Source organism: Takifugu rubripes, chromosome 9 (assembly GCF_901000725.2).
Source record: "Takifugu rubripes chromosome 9, fTakRub1.2, whole genome shotgun sequence".
Taxonomy (NCBI): domain Eukaryota; kingdom Metazoa; phylum Chordata; class Actinopteri; order Tetraodontiformes; family Tetraodontidae; genus Takifugu; species Takifugu rubripes.
The window spans coordinates 5,522,851-5,541,672 of NC_042293.1; the positions used below are offsets into that span (position 1 = coordinate 5,522,851).

At 39.8% G+C, this 18,822-nt stretch overlaps 3 protein-coding genes across 5 annotated transcripts; all 3 read left to right on the forward strand.

Annotated features, from left to right (window-relative positions):
* Positions 1–6,495: 6,495 nt before the first annotated feature.
* LOC101062247 (troponin I, fast skeletal muscle-like) lies at positions 6,496–12,956 on the forward strand. Its single transcript, XM_003967215.3, has 7 exons — positions 6,496–6,585; positions 7,179–7,211; positions 7,510–7,546; positions 8,186–8,314; positions 8,461–8,550; positions 9,067–9,240; positions 12,820–12,956. The coding sequence occupies exons 2-7, from the start codon at positions 7,204–7,206 to the stop codon at positions 12,892–12,894; spliced, it is 513 nt and encodes a 170-aa protein (XP_003967264.1). The 5' UTR covers positions 6,496–6,585; positions 7,179–7,203; the 3' UTR covers positions 12,895–12,956.
* Positions 12,957–13,939: 983 nt separating this feature from the next.
* LOC101076809 (troponin I, fast skeletal muscle-like) lies at positions 13,940–15,979 on the forward strand. The gene is made up of 7 exons (XM_029841243.1): positions 13,940–14,063; positions 14,743–14,774; positions 14,920–14,959; positions 15,094–15,222; positions 15,303–15,392; positions 15,555–15,728; positions 15,856–15,979. The coding sequence occupies exons 2-7, from the start codon at positions 14,767–14,769 to the stop codon at positions 15,931–15,933; spliced, it is 519 nt and encodes a 172-aa protein (XP_029697103.1). The 5' UTR covers positions 13,940–14,063; positions 14,743–14,766; the 3' UTR covers positions 15,934–15,979.
* A 484-nt stretch (positions 15,980–16,463) lies between these two features.
* LOC115250955 (troponin I, fast skeletal muscle-like) lies at positions 16,464–18,745 on the forward strand. Of its 3 annotated transcripts, none has more exons than XM_029841244.1 (7): positions 16,464–16,555; positions 17,295–17,324; positions 17,613–17,652; positions 17,734–17,862; positions 17,947–18,036; positions 18,113–18,286; positions 18,499–18,745. In XM_029841244.1, exons 2-7 carry the CDS (start codon positions 17,317–17,319, stop codon positions 18,574–18,576), a joined length of 519 nt encoding a protein of 172 aa, XP_029697104.1. In that variant the 5' UTR covers positions 16,464–16,555; positions 17,295–17,316; the 3' UTR covers positions 18,577–18,745. The 3 variants fall into 3 exon arrangements, with proteins under 3 accessions (XP_029697104.1, XP_029697105.1, XP_029697106.1); XM_029841245.1 differs by having other exon boundaries at positions 16,473–16,555; positions 17,205–17,324; XM_029841246.1 differs by having other exon boundaries at positions 16,544–16,638.
* Positions 18,746–18,822: the final 77 nt, after the last annotated feature.

Consider the following 18,822-nt stretch of genomic DNA (forward strand, 5'->3'; position numbering starts at 1 on the left):
ACTTCCTGTCAGTTCGCTTTAATTTAGTCTTAGAAATGACCCAGTTTCACCTAATGGGACTGCCTGCAACAAAGAATTCTACACTTTTTGTACTCAGGTTATCTTGTGTATTTTCACATGAAACTTTAAGGTGGAGTTAGCACAATGTAATTGAAAACTAATATTAAATTGAAGCATATGAAAAGGATTATCACAAAGTTTTAAGTCTTTAAAAGAAGAAAAAACAAAATAATTTTCTTATGGTGGGCTAAATATAGCCTAATCCTTAATTTAAAAATCTTGGGCTCCCACTGATGGTTAACTACAGTGAAGCTCCACGCTTCAAAACAGAAAGACAACTAACTAAAATCTTCTCAAAAACATTTTTCTCCGCTGTTTTCCTCACACTAAAACTACATTCACAGAAAAACGCCTTACATACAAAGTCAATGCAAACATGCATAGGGATGCAAATTAAAGCTGGTGGTGCAGCTAACACAATACAAGGAATGTGAATCCTGTGAAATTGAACACATCACTCTTCTTGACTTCTTTATCCCTTTCAGGCTGACTGAACACTGAACTTTTAAGGCAAAATCTCTTGCTAGTGTTTAATGTATGAAAAACTGGCAGCCTCAACATCAAGTAGACTTGATAAACCCAAAATGATGAAAATGGGAAGAGTAGTGGTGCATAAAACACACAAGAAATTAATTTTCACTGAAGTTTGGTGTGACTGTGTTATGATAAAGGTTTTTGTGTGTTTTTTTTTTCAAACTTAAGATAGACTGAAATCTTTATGTTGACAACAAGATTCAAAAGTCAGATAAAAGCTTTAAGCTTTCTGCGCAAACTCCAGCTGATGGTAAAGGAATAGCTAGCTATCACGAGCTATTATTAAAGGAATTAACACATTAATTTTATTTTGATTTACTGTATTTTCTGGACTATATGTCGCTCCGGAGTTTAAGTCGCACTAGCCAAAAAATGCATAATAAAGAAGAAAAATAGATATATAAGTCACAATGGACTTTAAGTCGCATTTTGGGGGAAAATGTATTTGATAAAATCCGAGACCATGAACATACATTTCATCTTGAAAGGCAATTAGCATGGATTAGCAATAGGGTTACGGTATGCTAACGTAACAAATTCAGCTACATGACCCACAACGAACTGAGTACGTGTCTGCTTTGTTAACGTAACATATTAACAGTTATTCAGATAACTATAGCATAAAGAACATCCGAGTAAGTTTACCAAACAATCAAATTTAACTCCATAGACGAAGCACCGCTTCTTCTTCTGCATCGCTAAAGGAACTCGTTTCTCAGGTACACACGCCTAGAGCGCCCTCTTGTGGTTGTCAGTGTGAAAATAACAAACATGTGAAATTCTGTAATAATGTATTTATTTAAGTCGCTATGGAGTACAAGTCGCACCACCTGACAAACTATGAAAAAAAGTGCGACTTGTAGTCCGGAAAATACGGTAATATGAATGGATAGGTTTCAGTTAATGTCAGCCACTGTGTAAAAATTATTTATTTACTTAAATAAGTAAAATAATTTTATGAAAGTGAATTTTGTGTTGAGGATCTAATTTTTATATATTAAAATCTTAGTATTATTAAAGTATTATTTCTACTACAAGAATGGCTGATTGTGGAACTCCGAACGTGACTTATTAATTCATTAGTTGTATCAGTTAATTCTTTTTATTTCAAACAAACTACTACATATTTCTTGCAGATATTATTGCGTATGAACTGATATTGTTTCCTGCATGGGTCAGTAAAGTGATTATGATATGCCACTTCTGTAACTATGAGAAAAGTACGAAATATGCGAAAAACATTTTTTTTCTCACCATCTAGACCCGTCTCACCTGTCCTCACTCTCTAGGCCCATCCAATCAGCTCAAACCGTCTCACTTGAGTGAGAAAGAACTTCAGGTAAGAAGAAAACAGATGGTTATAGAACCGGGGTGGCCAACCAGTCAGAGCCTAAGAGCCACATTTTTTACTGTGTTACCGCCACGAGCCACATCATACACATGCGCACACATGAACATCAACAGGGCGTGCAGACCTATAAATATCTTGGGCTGTGGCTGGACAACAGGCTGGACTGGACAAGCAACACGAGGCAGCTGTATAAGAAGACCCAGAGCAGGATGTACTTCCTGAGGAGACTCAGATCGTTCAACATCTGCAGGAAACTCCTCTGGATGTTCTACCAGTCTGTGGTCGCCAGCGTCCTGTCCTACGCTGTGGTCTGCTGGGGGGGGAGCGCAACAAAAGCAGACCTCTCCAGGCTGGAGAAGCTGATCAGGCGGGCCGGCTCGGTGGTGGGGATGAAGCTGGAACCTCTGGCGACAGTGGCAGAGAGGAGAACTATCGACAAACTGCGGAGCATCATGGACAATGTCCGCCACCCTCTGCACACTGTCATCCACAGCCAGAGAAGCCTGATCAGCCAGAGAAGCCTGATCAGCCAGAGGCTGCGCCTCCCCAAGTTCAGGACCAACAGACTGGGGAACTCATTCATCCCCCGAGCCATCAGGCTGTTCAACTCATCACTGGGGGGGAGGAGGGCCAACAGGAGAACCGGAACATTTTTATAGTTTTATATTTATATTGTTATATTCATATTCTATTTTTAATTTATTCTATTTTATTTTATTTCTTATTTTCTTATATTCTATTATCTTTAATAGGTTTGATGGGGGGAATGGTGGTGGGAAATTTTGTAGATGCTGTAGATCTTTGGAGATGCTAATTTCCCTGGTGGACACCCCCTAAAGGGATCAATAAAGTTATCTTGAATCTTGAATCTTGAACATTGTGTGCACTGTCTCACACACAAACTCTCAGTTCAACTAAGTCCACAAACAAAAATATAATAATTAAAAAATTTTTTTTTCTCATACTATGCATGTTGCTTAGTGGGACTTCTGGCATTCCTTGCTTTGAACAATCCTCTTCAAATCTGGCTTGTATTCAGTTGTTGCCACGCGAAGCAATTCTTTCACATGGGTGTCAGTCAGAACAGATCGATGCTTTGATTTCATGTGCTTTAGGGTAGAAAACACAGACTCGCAGATGTATGTTGACCCAAATATTGACAGTATCTTAAGCGCAGCCCGTTTGACATTGGGGTATTTTTCCATTGGCACACTTTCCAGAACTCAATGGCCCCTTACCTTCATCTCAACAAAATAACAGTCATTAATGTTAATCATTGTTTATTGAACATGTTGAACATTAATAACTTGTTATTATTTTGTTGGGTATCTTTGCAGTCTCAAATTCTCAAATTCAGGACTAAGTATCACAGGTGCAGGTGACAAGGTTTAACACCGGATAGAGGGATGAAAGATTGTATCCTCAACCTGAATTGTAGATCTTTCCATGACCATGATCCAAAATAGTAGTCCTAAGATTATTGGTATTCTGAACAGCAGAAAACTTTGAGGAGATGTGTGAGGGTAGCTTGTCTAAAAAGCCTTATAATGCCTTATATTTATGTCTTCAGGGCCTGAACTGGGCAGACTAAATGCAATTGGGTCACCTCCACAGAGTCATGGGGTGGAGAACGAAAGGGCTCTAAAATCAAGAGACACACCACCAAGGACTGATGGAGCACGTTAGACACCTGCTTGCAGGGTAGCAATAACAGCAAGACTCAAGTTGCTGGATGCTCCCATCATGGGCCATACATTCAGTCTGTAAATCCCTCAAATCTGGTGAAAGAGCTGTCCCGGAGGCTGCGACCGCATGGGGGCTATGAGGCTGGGTGGTTCGCCAATAAGGTCAGCCTACCTCTGAGCCATCTAGATAGTTGTCTTAACCCTTAAGCACCATGGACAAAGTGGAATGTCTTCCCTGAGGCCAAGGGAATTGGTCCACCATGGCAGTAGAAGAGGACAAACTGAAGAACCCAGGAAAGCCCTCCAGGCTCTAGCCAGATGTGGCAGAACACTTTCATACTGAAATGGACTCTTTATCTTGACTGCAGCATACTCAGCACTCAAGGACACAGATTACACTGGTGCCAGTAACCAGGTGTTGAAGAGTGAAGTGTGGCAGCAGGCTGACAGCCATCAGTGGCGGGGGCCAGTAGCTGAATGAGGTCTGGTACCCCCAAGATGAGCAGTCTCACTGCTCTCATTGTTAGATGAACATTGTCAAGCCTGGCTGCCCTAGGTTGGGAAGCCCTGTGTGGTCCATGTGGGTAAGATTGCACAGAGGCTAGTGGGGACCAGTATGGAGTTTGTTTATGCAAGCCAAATACAGAATGCCAGAAACATCATCAATGGTCTAAATCATCCAGCTCACAGACTGAACATAGACATACAGATTTATTCTCCTCCTATCAGGGAAGATAGACAGCAAGTACGTATAACTAACACAGACAGACTGAGGAACAGCTTCTTCCCTCTGTTGCCTCCCTCAACCTACAGGATAGGTGTCACCAGAACCCTAAACACAGGGCTCAGCAGACTAGAACACAAGAGAAGAAGATAGAACAGGAACATCTCAGGTCAGCACTCAAAATGTGTAGATAACTAGACTGGGCATACATCAAAACTGCCAATAAATGACCCCAAAAGGGATAAAGGGAAAAATAAGCTTCATAGCATTTCTAACCCTTGCCTGTCTGCAATATAAGAAAAACTGAGGAGGATCAATGCCAAGAAGAATGCAGGGATTTATACATCAGGGTAACAAAACAACTTCCTCACAAGCAAATGGCCCAACACAGAATAACGCTAATATTTGGACAATATAGAAAGACACAGAAATTTGTGTAGAAAGCTCAAAGACTTTCACCCTCTTTGAATACACTTTTTGTTGGGGGGAGCTCCAGTTAATATTTGCTTTCCACTGATATCGTTTACACTCTCAAACAGCAGCTGTTTCTTCACTGACAACACATCCAGAATTAGAATCATGCCCACAGAGCAGCAGCGCTACATATTATTTGAGGAGGTTACTGAAGGCATTTCCTCAGTTGTGATTTTGAAGGTTCCTTGTCAAACAGGCCAGAAACTAAAGAAGGTCAAAGCCATTAAGGAATCACATTTCCTTTGGAAAAACGCTCAGATTCCAGAAAAAGAAAATTAGAACTGAGTGAATGTTTTTATTGAACTTGTTTTGGAATTTAAAATTTATTTGTATTGTATTGAAAATAATGATTATTCATTAGTCATGGCATGGTGCGCAGATCAGGGCCCTGTGTACAAACTCTGCTCTAGAATGCATTCCTAAGACTCGACTCTCTACAATATCATCCACTGCCCCTCTCTAAATTCCCAGTATGCCTCTGTTATCTCAGCTCTCTGCAGGATCATCAGGCTTCAGTCTAGTTTGAGGACCAGTCAATTGTCAAAATCATTCCAGTTCAAAAGTTCTTTCTTTTGTCTGAAAGGGAATCCCTTAACAGTTATGGGGAAGATAATCTGAAACACATACTAAACTCTTAGTGAAACTTTTTTCTTGAAAGTGAGTTTTTCTTTACAGATCAACAGCTTTTGTTTTTATCATTTTCCCCTCAGAAAGTGGAGAAAATGACAATTGATATATTTGTGTCATACAAAAAAAACAGTGAAATGAGCTGCTCTGAAACTTCTGGACTTTAGAGGATGTTTTAGAACACTTTCTTTTTTGACATTGGTTAGATTTCAGTAACAAGGCTGCCTCTTTGGGCTAAAACAAAAAATAGATCTTTTTAAGCGTTAAATTTTAATGCCACATTTCATTTTTGTGAACATTAATCATGGAAGCCATTCATTTGTTCGATGGTTGGAAATGTATTTCCATATAATCAGCTGCCTTCAACCTGTTTATGACTTGACTTCGTTAGGTTGGCTGTTGAGCGTTAGCATCCTCTTTTCTCCGGAGATGTCAGTATGCTGTAGGAATCTGTGCATGCTCAGGTTGCACAAATCAATACATTCATATAATGGCAAAGGCTTTTGGCTAAATGTGGAAAAAGTTATTCTGTCATCATTCAAGTTGAAAAAATTAGTCTGATTGAAGATGAAAAGTTGTGAAAATAATTAAAGATGTTTAAATTCATAGGTCTAAGAAGATAATATTTCACAAATGCTCATTTACAGTAAACCTTAAACCCTAAAGTAACCCTAAATTTGTTGTGTTGAATCAAAAGACTTTTAAATCATTTTTACACTCTTTGAAATGTTTATTGCTTTATGTGTTTGTCAAACTAACCTAAAGTTTTGGATTCAAATGTTGACAAAATTAAAGTAATGTGTTCTTTCTCATATTGGTGGTGTAGGATTTTGGTTGATTTTAGAAAGTGGCCCCCTCGTTATCATGTTCTGTTCTGCTGCTTTTATTCACTTTATCCTCCTTTTTATAGCATCTTGGCAGAGTTGTTGGACGATATCAGACTCCTCCGTGGCGGTGGTGGGGGATGATGATATTTCAGGATCTGTTGACTGATTGGACCAATGATCCTTCCTTTCCATAAACAGGAGCTCCACATCCATAATCCAGCTCTCGTATACATCCATACGGTATATATACAGGCAGGAGACAGTCTGTTCATGCTGCTGCAGCCGTCTTCTACCCCCCCACAGGTGAGCTTTCTCCTCTATGTCCTACATTTCACGAAAATGACATCATAGGCCTGAATTTGCTTTTCAACATACCTTAAATTTGGATCTGAACTCTTTTTGCCATGTAATCCTTGATATCTTTTAAGCAGGACAGTTATTAACAGCTGAATAAATGCTGTCGACAAAAATAAACAGGCAAAGGGAAAGGCATCTGGCCCAAAGTGATGAAATATTTAAGTTAGCCTTTTTTTTTAAAAAACAAACAAAAAACTTGAAAGTTTTCAATTAAAGTCATGATGGAACTAATGTACTTGTACTTGCTGCATTTGGGGAAAAAAACAAAAAGACAACTGGAATGCACCTAAAAAAAATAATTGCAACATTTTGTCTATGTTTTATTTTAACTTGTATTTTTGAAACCTAGCATTTTAAAAACAACTAGACATGAATTCTACTCATGACCTTTGCCCTTTTGCTGGAGGACCCTAAAGCTTCTGAAGTGTGTCAGTGTTTGTGTAACAATAGCTGAAGCTATGGCAGAGGCCAAATTTAATCTGCCGTCATGCGTGGACAATTAAATCACAATTTACTCATTGATCGTCCTTCTGTTTCAGCTCTTGACGAAAACAAACCAGCACCATGTCTGAGTAAGTATATTGATCGGATCTGTTGGTGGGGCTATTGATCAGTTTGGGTGTTGTTTTAAATAATCAGCTTTATTTTACTTACCTTGTGTTTGTTGCTACAGTTAAGTTTAAAAAAAAAAAAAAATCATTCCTGTTTAGCCTTCACAGTAGAAGACCAAACAGCTGGAAAGAAAAATGATAGAAAGTACAAAGAAAGAAAAACATGGAATCAAACTGATGGAAAAACAAGATTCCTCAGTATCATCCACCAGTTCTTTGATCACTGATCCCCAGTAACCAGCTTTGCGTGATGTCACAGGAAGAAGATGTCGTCGAGCCGCAGGCATCATCTGAAGGTACAACACCGACACCAGGCGCACCCTTCTGGTGACAACTCTTCTGTCTGTGTATGAGTGCGTGCGTGCATGCGTGCGCGTGAGTGTCTGTCTGTCTGTCTGTGTGCGTGTGTATGTGTGACATACACTGCAGACATACTGATGTTATTTTCATTGTGACAACAATATTATTGAAAGTTTTATACCACATGTTAGTGTTAATTATACTTTAGTGTAAAAGTTAAAAAGAAAATGTGACCTTTAATTGTATATTATAAAAATGCATTTTATTACTCTAAATACGGAAAACACTTTTTATCATCAACATTTATGATTAGTAAGCAACAACATTCTGCTCTTAACTCTGTTGAGTTTATTTTGTTTTGCATCAAAACCTGCCTTAAAGTATAATTGAGGTGACAACTTGAGGTGATGTTGTGACTCTGGGGTTAGGCCCTGGGTTTCTGGAAAGCGCCTTGGGTTTCTGGAAAGTGCCTTGAAACAATTTTGATTGTATAAGACGCTATATAAATAAAGATTGATTTGATTTGATCTGATTTGACTACAGTTACTGTTTGCTGGTTTCTACGGTTAGAACACTTTTATGAGATAAAAATATGATTTTCTAGAATCTCACATCTGCTTCTGTCTCTGCTACAGAGTTTGATGCTGCAAATTGCTGCAAATTGGATTGTTCAGGAGAAAAAGGATACCGCTGCTGCCAAGGAGAGGTACATGGCTGAACAATGTCCTGCCCCGAGTCTAAGTGGAGACCAGGCCGCTCTCATGGTAAGAAGCACATTTGTCTTGTGCTGAAATAAAGTCTGTTCATTTCTCTCTCTGCATTTAGTTCAATTCATCTTTATTTGTCTAACAAGTTAGCATGATTTTCAGAAAATGGACTCACACATTAGCACATTCTATTTGTTGTGCAGGAAACCTGCAGAAAACTTCATGCCCTCATTGACAAAGTAGACGAAGAGCGCTATGACCTGCAGACCAAATTGGGAAAGGCCGAAAAAGAGGTAAACTTGAATAATGATGTTCCTCTTTCTCTGCTCTCCTCTGCAATTGACTTTGGAAAATTACTCAGAAGCTGACTAGAGTTTTTAGCTAATTGTTGCCAACTTAACTTTGGTTCAGTTTACAATTTAAACTAAATTAAAGTGAAACTTACAGGAAAAAACATTTAAACTCGAAGCAGGTTTGAGTGCACAGTGTCATTGTCTTACAGGTAGTGGCAGAACTCCCACTGCACTTCTAATAATCAAATGGAACATTTAGGAAAGAAATTAGCCCTGGCCTGAACTTTGACCTTAGTAAGTTGCTCTTTGGAGAAGGACTTTATTTTCTATAACAACTCCTCCAACCTCAACAGGGATGTCCTTTGAGCTGGAATCAGACAGGAACATTAACCCTGCATCCTACCTGCAGTCACCCAGTCTCACTCATTTTTTTCATTTCACTTTTGATTTCTTGTCTAACACTGAAATTTTCATTTTTTCCCCCTCAAAAGTCTGTTCATTGATTTTTTTTGTAAGATTGATGACCTGAAGATTAAAGTGATTGACCTGGCTGGTGTGAAGAAGCCCGCCCTGAAGAAAGTCCGTATGTCCGCCGATGCCATGTTGAAAGCTCTGCTGGGCTCTAAACACACAGTGAACCTTGACCTGAGGGCCAACCTGAAGCAGGTGAAGAAGGAGGTGAAAGAGGAGGTAAGTCTAACACTAAGCCACTAAAGGCCATTCAAATAGGTGGGAAAACAGTAGGATATTGATTATGGATTTTATCGTCTGATAATGACAACAATGTTGGAATTTCGCATATTGGACAGTAATTAATTTAGCTGATTAAATGATTAAATACAAACAGCAATAATGACTTTAATTTATGTAACAAGCCAGCACATTCCAATGCTGTTGAGGTACAATTACATCTGACATTCATCAAAGAAAAAGAAGTCATCAGCTGGGGGCCAGCCTGGTGTCACCTGCTGTGGATAAATCCATAGAATATGTAAAATACATTGTCTTGCCAAAGCGCATTATCATTCAGTTAGCAACTAGTTATTTAAACCCAGTTGCTGCAAAGAGCAGCTTTTCATTTCTATAGCAACCATGTCAAAGACTCATCCTGTGGTGGTGGAAAAGAGGTTGGTCTGTTTAAGAAGAGTCACATCATTGTTCTGCCTCTAGCAGAGGAAACATCATAGGAGATGAAAGGGCCTACTAAAACTGGGTAAAGAACTGTCCAACTGTTCAGAATTAAAACTTGGGAGGACAGTGGGGAACCACCCTCTTAGAGGAAGAATTGGGGTCGAATCAGTAATCACTGATTAGAGATTTGGTGGAATCAGATGGACGAGGAACACCAGAAGAACTCAGGATTGTATTTACTATTGAAAGTAAGAACATTTCCACATGCACAATGTGAACGAACTGAAGGGACTGAACAGCTGTGGAGCCTTACAGGGAGGCTGAACAGAGGAATGCTGGGGTTCATAAAGACTCTGGAGCAATGAAAGAAGGTCAGGAGGCCTGATGGGTCCAGATTTACCCTGTTCCAGAGTGATGGGGCATCAGGGTAAGAAGAGAGGCAGATGAACTCATGCACCCATCATGTCTTGTGTCTACTGGACCAGCCTGGGGGGGCAGAACTCTGATCTGGGGCTGCTGCAGGTCCTCAGGTCCAGATTCAGAAACACTATGGGTCCAAAGAATGAGGTCAACTGAGTACCTGAAGATCCTGAATGACCAGGTTCTTCCATCAGTGGAGTTCTTCTTCCCTGACGATGTGGGCAGATTCCAAGATGACAATTTCAGGATTCCTGGGGCTCAATTACTGGAAGAGTGGTTCAGGGATGCTGACATCTTTTCAAGCATGGATGGACCACCAGAGTCCAGATTTTGAGACCCCCCCCCCCCCCCGGTTCCTGAGAACGTTTCAGATGTGCTGGAGAAGCTTTTCTCAGTGGACTCTCTCATCATCCCTACAAGATCTGGGTACGAAGTTAATGCACTGGATGGAAATAAATCTGTGACATTACAGGAGCTTATGGGAACAATGTTGGAGGGACTGTGTCCTGATCAGAGCTAAAGTTAGTCCAACCAGATATTAGAGTGTGTTATTTTTTGGGTTTTAACTTTTATTTTGTCTGCCACGGTGTCTCTGCATGACATCGTCTTAATTTTTGCTGCAAAATGTCTGATCCATAAAGAATGAAGCACTTCTCATCCAAAACGTCATATGAAAGGAAGAGTGATGTTCTGTCTAAATGAAACCTGGCTAAGTCAAGACTTCATTCAGCTTTATCAAGATAGCTGACCAGGCTGTGTAAGAGTCCACTTTGCCCATTTCAGCATCCTTCCAATGTCTTGCCTTAAGTTGTTCGGTTCTGCCACAGTTTCTCATTGTCTACTGCTCCTGTTTCTGGATCTCTGATCATTAGTGAGTTCAAACTGATAACCCAATTTTGTCAGCTCTGCTGCAGAAATCTTCCAGTATTTATTTGGCTGCTGTAAGAGTGGAACAGGACATGTGCTCTGCACCTCCATAGTCCCTCGGAATGCCAGGCCACTGAGCAACAAACTGGACAATATATGAACAAGGACCAAACACCAACAAAACATTGGGAGTTCAGAGACTCTAGATCTAGAGTTCAGAGACACGGCTGGATCAAAAACAGACTGGAGAATTATAGTTTATAATTCCATCACTGTACCCAGAATTTATAGTTCTGAGTGAATTGAACAGAGTAAACCTAGCTCTCTATTTTTTGTCCTTAAGGGAAAACTAATTTTCACCACCTTACAGTAAACATTGTTCCACCTAGTGTCTTCCTTGTCTTGTTTGACATGTGTCATGCTTGTGGAAAGTTACCCTAACCCTGACCCTAACTCTAACCTTAAGCAGGCTGTGACTTGCTGATGGCCTTCAGCAGTAGAACCAAGGCCACATTACCATTAGGCTTCAAAAGAGTGGAGAGTGTCTGGGTTCACTGAATGCAGCTATTCTGCCATCATGGCCACGTTTACACAATAGCCCCCCAGCTTGTCCATCTAATTGGTGTTTGTCACAAACATGCTGGGAATTGAATTGAGTCTCCAAAGACAGGGTTATATTTCTGCTTATATTTCTGCTGACCCATGTGTCTAATTCTGCACCTCTTGCTGCAAACAGTGATCCATAAAGAACCATGGGTCATTTCCAAGGAAACCATGCATATGATTTTCATCCCCCACTAACTTCCAGATGTTTGAGTCTTGACCTGGTGATTGCAGAGCAGCTGAAAAATGTTCAGTAAAGAAGCAATCATTTGAGCCACCATCTTCACATCTCCCCCCCAAGTTCCTGGGGTTTCTACAAAGATGCCTCCAACTATTAGCATCTTCATAAACTCCTCATGTATCCTTCACTTTTTTCTTCATAACTGTTGATGCCCCCTTTTGACCACTTTGTTCTCCAAATTTCCACTTGTTCCCAGGAGCCCATTCACACCTTGCCCACCACATCACCATCATCGTACTCATCTTCATCACCATCTTTTTCATTTCATTACCTTGTACCTGTGGCATGTGCAGAGGATCCCAGGCTTGTTGCACCCACAGTTCTGATTTAGAAGTTTTTTGAAGTTTTGAAGATTTATTTTTAGACATGAAAAGGTTTCAGGTGCCCATCCAACAAGGTCTCCCTCTTTGTTTTAAGCCGCAGTTACTAGTCCCACAACAAGTCCCTAACCCTAACCCTATTCCGTAACAAATCTGCCCGCTTTTGCATTTTGATGTGACCAACCTCCAGTTGGAGCAACTGCAAAGGCTCCTGTATGTGCACATCTACTGTAGTTGTCTGAACATGACAACAACCCTCATTCAGATCCTCCACAACCCATCTTGGTGACGCCAGCCAAACCTTCTGATGGCCTCTCTGTAGACACCAATTTACCAATTCACAATTCACTGCAGCTAGCATTCATAATAAAAATAAAAACTCTCTCATAGATCTTCTCTCTGACTTTAATGAATGTAACTTTTTAAAAAAAATTATAAATACAAGTTGATGTAAGATTTGTGATTTTTTTTGTGTGAAAATGTTTTAATGCATTTTCACCAAATACATCAATATTGATAAAAAATACTATAATTAATTGCTATTTAATAACTTATTACTCCCGCTTCTACATAATTCAGCTCTTTTCAAATGGAATGCTCTTTTTTTTCATACACTCAGATTAATATCTTGTATCATCTTTACTGGACTTTGGTATTTTGCCAGATGATGCCGAGTTTGTGTTTCAGCCTGCAGATGTGGGCGACTGGCGGAAGAACATTGAGGACAAAGCCGACAGGAAGAAGATGTTTGAGACCTCATAAACTACTGAAGCCTTTGTTGCAGCCATCTCAAAAAATAAATGGACATATTTGTTCAATCCAAAGCTTTTTAATTACATATGTCAGTTTTAACTCTTATTTTTACATTTGGTTTGTGATGTTTTAAGATTATTTTTCTGTGCTGATTTTTCACATTGGGCCACCTTCTTCTATTACCATATTTTTCAAATTATTTTTTATTTGCAATATCACACATCATGGGGCTTCAGCCCCCTTAAAACTGGCAAAATTGGGGCTTAGTAAAAATTAACACAGAAGGATGTGTGGGTTTTCTTTAATTGGCATCGAAACACTGAAAGTGCTACTTTTAAAATAGAAACCCACAATATGGACCCCGAACAACAACCGTGACAGTAACTTTTATTTGGTGCGGAAAGCACATATGAGCTTAAAATAATAACCAGATTTGGTCTTGGAAAACTATGAGTGTTCAATATGAACACCATTCATGTTCAAAGCATTTTTGTGCTACACGAATAGAAAACCGGAGCGAGTACGTCATGTTAATTGTAGTACTTATATTGACCACAGGAGGAGCATCCCCCTCTCCTGGTGATCATAAACAGGCCAGTGCAGACAACAAAAATGAGGAATTTAATTTTGCTTATGTTTTAAACATGACTTAAGCATGATAAAGGTGAGTGTAGTCATATTCATAAAGTAAAGTCCCTGGTTCCTATTTAATTTTTATCTTTTGTTTTTTCAGGGCCCAGATCCCAAACCTGAGATCATGATGATGGTGGTAAGTCAATTTCTTTGTGGTTATAAATGTTTCTACTCAGTTGAATGCTAGAGTCATGTTTCATAATAACAATAATGATAATAATAATAATAATGGAATTAAGGAATTTATCTCCATATGATCCACCAAGAAGAGCCCATCTCATTCAGTTGAACCGTTGGTATTGCTGGTCACATGATCCCACTCTGGACGGCAGCCCACCTCCCACACCACTCATGGAAGATTTATGACGATGAAGGTATTTCAGGAGCTCATTGATCTGATTGGCCTCACAGTTCCTCATGGCCATAAAGAGGAAAGCATGAAACATGCTTCAAACATATAAATACACCCACAATTTTCACTTTTAGTCTGAGACCCCTTCACCGTCCTGCCAGCCTGAAACTCCCTCCGCTTTCTGACTTTAGAGGTAAGAATAAAGTGATCGATCAAATATCTGACAGTATTCTCTTTAACTGTGACTGTAAAATGCTTTTTTGTGAATTTTGTTAGTTTTTTTGTGTAAACAAGCAGTTCTCCAGTATAAAAAGCTTCCTGCTGAAGAACAATCAAAGTTTTTGATCTATATAAATTTAAGTAGAAAATAACATGAATGTCTGATTGCTGAGCACATCAAACAGCTATTCTGCTTTCATGTTGTGAATATTAACATGAACGATTCTTCTGTGGTCACCTGGAATGTAAAAGCAGTATTATTATTATTGCTGTTGTTGGTAGTGATGTTATTTATATAAACATCATAAATATAATTATTGTAGTTATTATTCAATAAGTGACTGCTGGTGCCGTGCCTGTCTAACTCTGCTTTGCTGGGGTTGACCTCTGACCTTGACCCAGGGATAGTGTTAGTGATGATTGGCTCAGATGATGCCCTTTCTATTTTTAAAAATCCAAAGTGACCAAATAAGCTTGAGGAAACCCCAAACCCACCAGAAGGGTCCCCAAGGGGCCCAGACAGCTGGAATAAAATTGAAGTTGACCCATGAAGGTTTTATTTACTTTGACTTGACTTTACTTTATTTACTTATTTGACCAGAAATTTCATCATATGTCACATTTTATAATCATTCTGATTCTGCTTTTGGCAGAGTGAAACTGTAAAGGGATCCACAATGTCTGAGTGAGTATAAGTTTAAATCAATACAGAATTATCACTTATATGAAGTCTACATCTGAAATTAAGAGTCATGTTAAAAGTTTTAAAGGACGTTTTAAGCTTTTCAGTTGTTGCAATGTTTTGCTAATAAATTATTTTTTCTTCAAAGGGGAAAGAAGATGACCTCAAGTCGCAGACATCATCTGAAAGTAAACCTGTTCTCCTGTGTTTGCATCATGCATGCTAACAGATTAGCTCATCCGTCTCACTGTACTTGCTCAATCTGAAAAGTTGCCCTCATTTGTAGTGTTAGAAGTTTTTCATGTAGATTTTCTATTGTTAGAGTTTGATGCTACAGATCGCTGCTAACTGGCTCGAGCAAGAAGCTAAAGAAATAGCAGAGGCCAAAGAGGCATACATGGCAGAGAAGTGCCCCGCCCCCGACCTGAGTGGAGACCAGGCGGCTCTGATGGTAACAACACAAGAGACACATTTACAGTGGTTCTTCATCTCAGTCTATATTGTAACTTTTCACGTTTTAAATCCTCACAGGAGTTTTGCAAAAAACTGCATTTGGCCCTGGACAAGATCGATGAGGATAGATACGATGCCGAGGCCAAATTGGAAAAGTCGGCCAAGGAGGTAGACGTGCTTCCATCACTGTACAGGAAAGCTACAACCTATAGATTAACTACACCATCAACACCTGAGAATCCCAATAGTTTTGTTCAAAGAGGATTGATTAAAAATCTAATCATCACTTAATGAATAAACCTCGGGACGATCTCATGGTGTTTGTGATAGATCGAGGACCTGAAGCTGAAGGTGGTGGAGTTGGCTGGCGTGAAGAAGCCCGCTCTGAAGAAGGTGCGGATGTCGGCTGATGCCATGCTGCAGGCACTGCTGGGAGGGAAACATAAGGTGACCATGGACCTGAGAGCCAACCTGAAGCAAGTGAAGAAGGAGACCAAAGAGGAGGTGAGCCTGTTGTCATAGTAACCATAACATGAAACCCCTGACAGCATCCTTGTTAGAAATCTCTGATTTATGATTCTATTTCCTTTCCTCATTCTCTCTGTCCCTCTCCTGTCCACTTGTCCTGCAGGCTGCAGAGGGTGTTGGTGACTGGCGTAAAAACATTGAAGACAAAGCCGACAGGAAGAAGATGTTTGAGACTTCTTAAAGATTTTTCACTGGAAATTTTAAATTAAATATTTTTGTGAATAATTCTTCACTGTCTTCCTCAAGTTTTTTCCTTCTATGTAATCAGACCTTGTAGTGTGCAAGTAGTCAGCAGGTGGCAGCAGAGAGCCTGCTCATAGTTTGATTTAGTGACTAAGCTGCACGCTTCCTGTTAAGGGTGAGTTATTTCCTGTTTCCTATTTAAAATGTATTGGTTTTGTCATCATTTGAATCTGGATTTTTTTTTTTCTTGAAAAGTTAATTGGATGAGAAAACGTCTTCCAGTTGGAGCTGAGCGTTCTGCAGAAGCATTTGTATGGATCCTTCTGAAAGTTCTCTCCAGCACTGATCCCAGTGGTCTCAGATCAGTTCTTTTAGAACTTAAAACTGTTCTTAGAACCACTGACACCATCATTCAATTACTTATGTCAACCATGACCAGCCCCAAAGAATTGTTTTGGCGTGTATTTGTGGACTGGACGTTCTGACTGGTCGGAGGTGACTCCGCCTCCATAAAGAGGGTTGTCTTTTCTGCTGAGTTAGCACATCACATCTATATGTTTCTCTTAACTGTTGAGATCTGGCCAGTTCCTCCTCCTCTTCCTCCTACAGGTCACAGTCAGGTGAGCTTTTGCACCGCTCTGTTTACGTAGTTGGTGTTCTGGTGTTAACAGGTATGACCCCTCACCAGTGATGATGCGTTCAGGTACAGTTAAAGAGCAAAGTGCTCCCTGTCACTTGTTTTCATGTTTCCGTTTACATGGCATTCAATCAATTTTACCATTAACAAAAAATCTTTACTTATTTCCTTAAGCAGAACTTACTTGAATAATATTTATCCTGAGTATACAAACCTACAACCTTAGATAATTTTTAAAAAATGTTTGTGAGAATTTGATGTATTTGTTGTGCTTTTGTTGTAAAACTGAAGAAAAGCATAAATCATTTGATTTTTTTATTTGTTCTAACATTATATTTGAAACTATGATTATTGTGATGTCAGGCAGTTCTGTGGCCATGCCTGCTCCTACCAGTTGGCAGTTCACATGCCTGAAGGCTGTTGGCATTGCTGTTAACGGCCTCAGCTACGTGCCTGTCGCAGCACTTGTGTCATCTGCTAGTGGCATTTGGTGCTCAGGTCATAAGTTGCCTTCAGTCAAATTCCAGGCAGAGATTTCTTTATTGAGGGGCCAAAAGTGTCAGTCATCTGACCCACATGCTCAAATTTAGGCCATTTTTTGTGACAGTAAAGAGTATCCTGTTTTGTCACAGAGGTCAAAGGTCACCAGTCAAGACTGATGTCAAGGTCATCTGTCATATTTGTTGATGTTGAGAAGATTAACTAGTTTTGCTTGTGAACAGGAAGTGATTGACAACCACCAAGATGTCTGAGTGAGTACCAGCCCCCTTCCTCTTCCTAATCTTTGAGTTCAATTCTTCTGATTTGTATTTTCAGCAAATAACATAACACAGGTGTCATTTTCCTTTCATATGTCACCAGTGATTTATTGAATAAAACGTTTTTGTGGTTCATATAGAAATTATGTGTAGTTTACAACACCTAAAGTGATGGCCACGCCCCACAGTTTACCTGAAACATCAGTTTCTTTGTTGCCCCAACCCCCCCCCCCCCAAAAAAAAGTCACCTACAATGACTCATTCAATCATTTTTGATCTCAGGGGAAAGAAAATGACGTCGAGTCGTCGGCATCATCTGAAGGTAAAAACAAGGTTCTCACTTTCACAGCTTCTGTAAAAGGTTCAAAATTAAAAGTTAAACAACACTTTCTAACTCTTGCAGAGCTTGATGCTTCAGATTGCTGCTAACTGGATCGAACAGGAGAAGAAGGACATCGCCATGGCAAAGGAAGCCTACATGGCTGAAAATTGTCCCTTTCCTGACCTGAGTGGAGATCAGGCTGCTCTCATGGTGAGCTGATGAGATTTGAAAAGGAATAATTGGAATGCTAAATTTCTCAAATTTCTCAGAAAATGGTGTTCCGCTTGTCACCAGGAACTGTGCAAGAAAATTCACACTGCCATTGACAAGATCGACGAGTCGCGCTATGACATCGATGCTAAAGTTCAGAAAGCTGATATTGAAGTATGGACAGAGAACCTGAGCATGATAACTGATCACCAATGTTGGGAAACTGAAGAGCCTACTGGTTCTGTGGTAGATTGAGGACCTGAAGCTGAAGGTGGTGGAGCTGGCCGGCGTGAAGAAGCCTGCTCTGAAGAAGGTGCGGATGTCTGCTGATGCCATGCTGCAGGCACTGCTGGGAGGGAAACATAAGGTGACCATGGACCTGAGAGCCAACCTGAAGCAAGTGAAGAAGGAGACCAAAGAGGAGGTAAGCCCATTGCCACGGTAACCACACCAAAACTCATCTTTCTCCCATTCGATCACTGTCATGATAAAAAAAAAATGCAGATTTTATACTCAGCTAATGTGTTACATTTTATGCTGAATTAATGGATAATTTGTCTCAGATATTTCACTGGAAAGAGGAAAATTTCTTCAGAAACAAGAAAGAAGTGTAAATAAAGGAATGATGGTGTTTAGTCCACAGAGGCTGTTGGGGACTGGCGGAAGAACATTGAAGATAAGGCGGACAGGAAGAAGATGTTTGAGACGTCCTAAAATATGTCTACCAGGAAATTGTTTCGCTGAGGTCCAACAAGACTCAAATTCAAACACTTTTTTATTTGAAATAGTTTCACTAAAACTTCAACAAAAGCACTAAAATAACAAGAACTATTTAACAAGGATCCATTCAGCGAAATCATTTAAATAAATAACGTCAATCCAAAGTTGTCTGTTACTTTGTTGTTTTTGTACACTATAAACCTAAATTTTAGAAAAACTGTATTATATCATGCATATCTA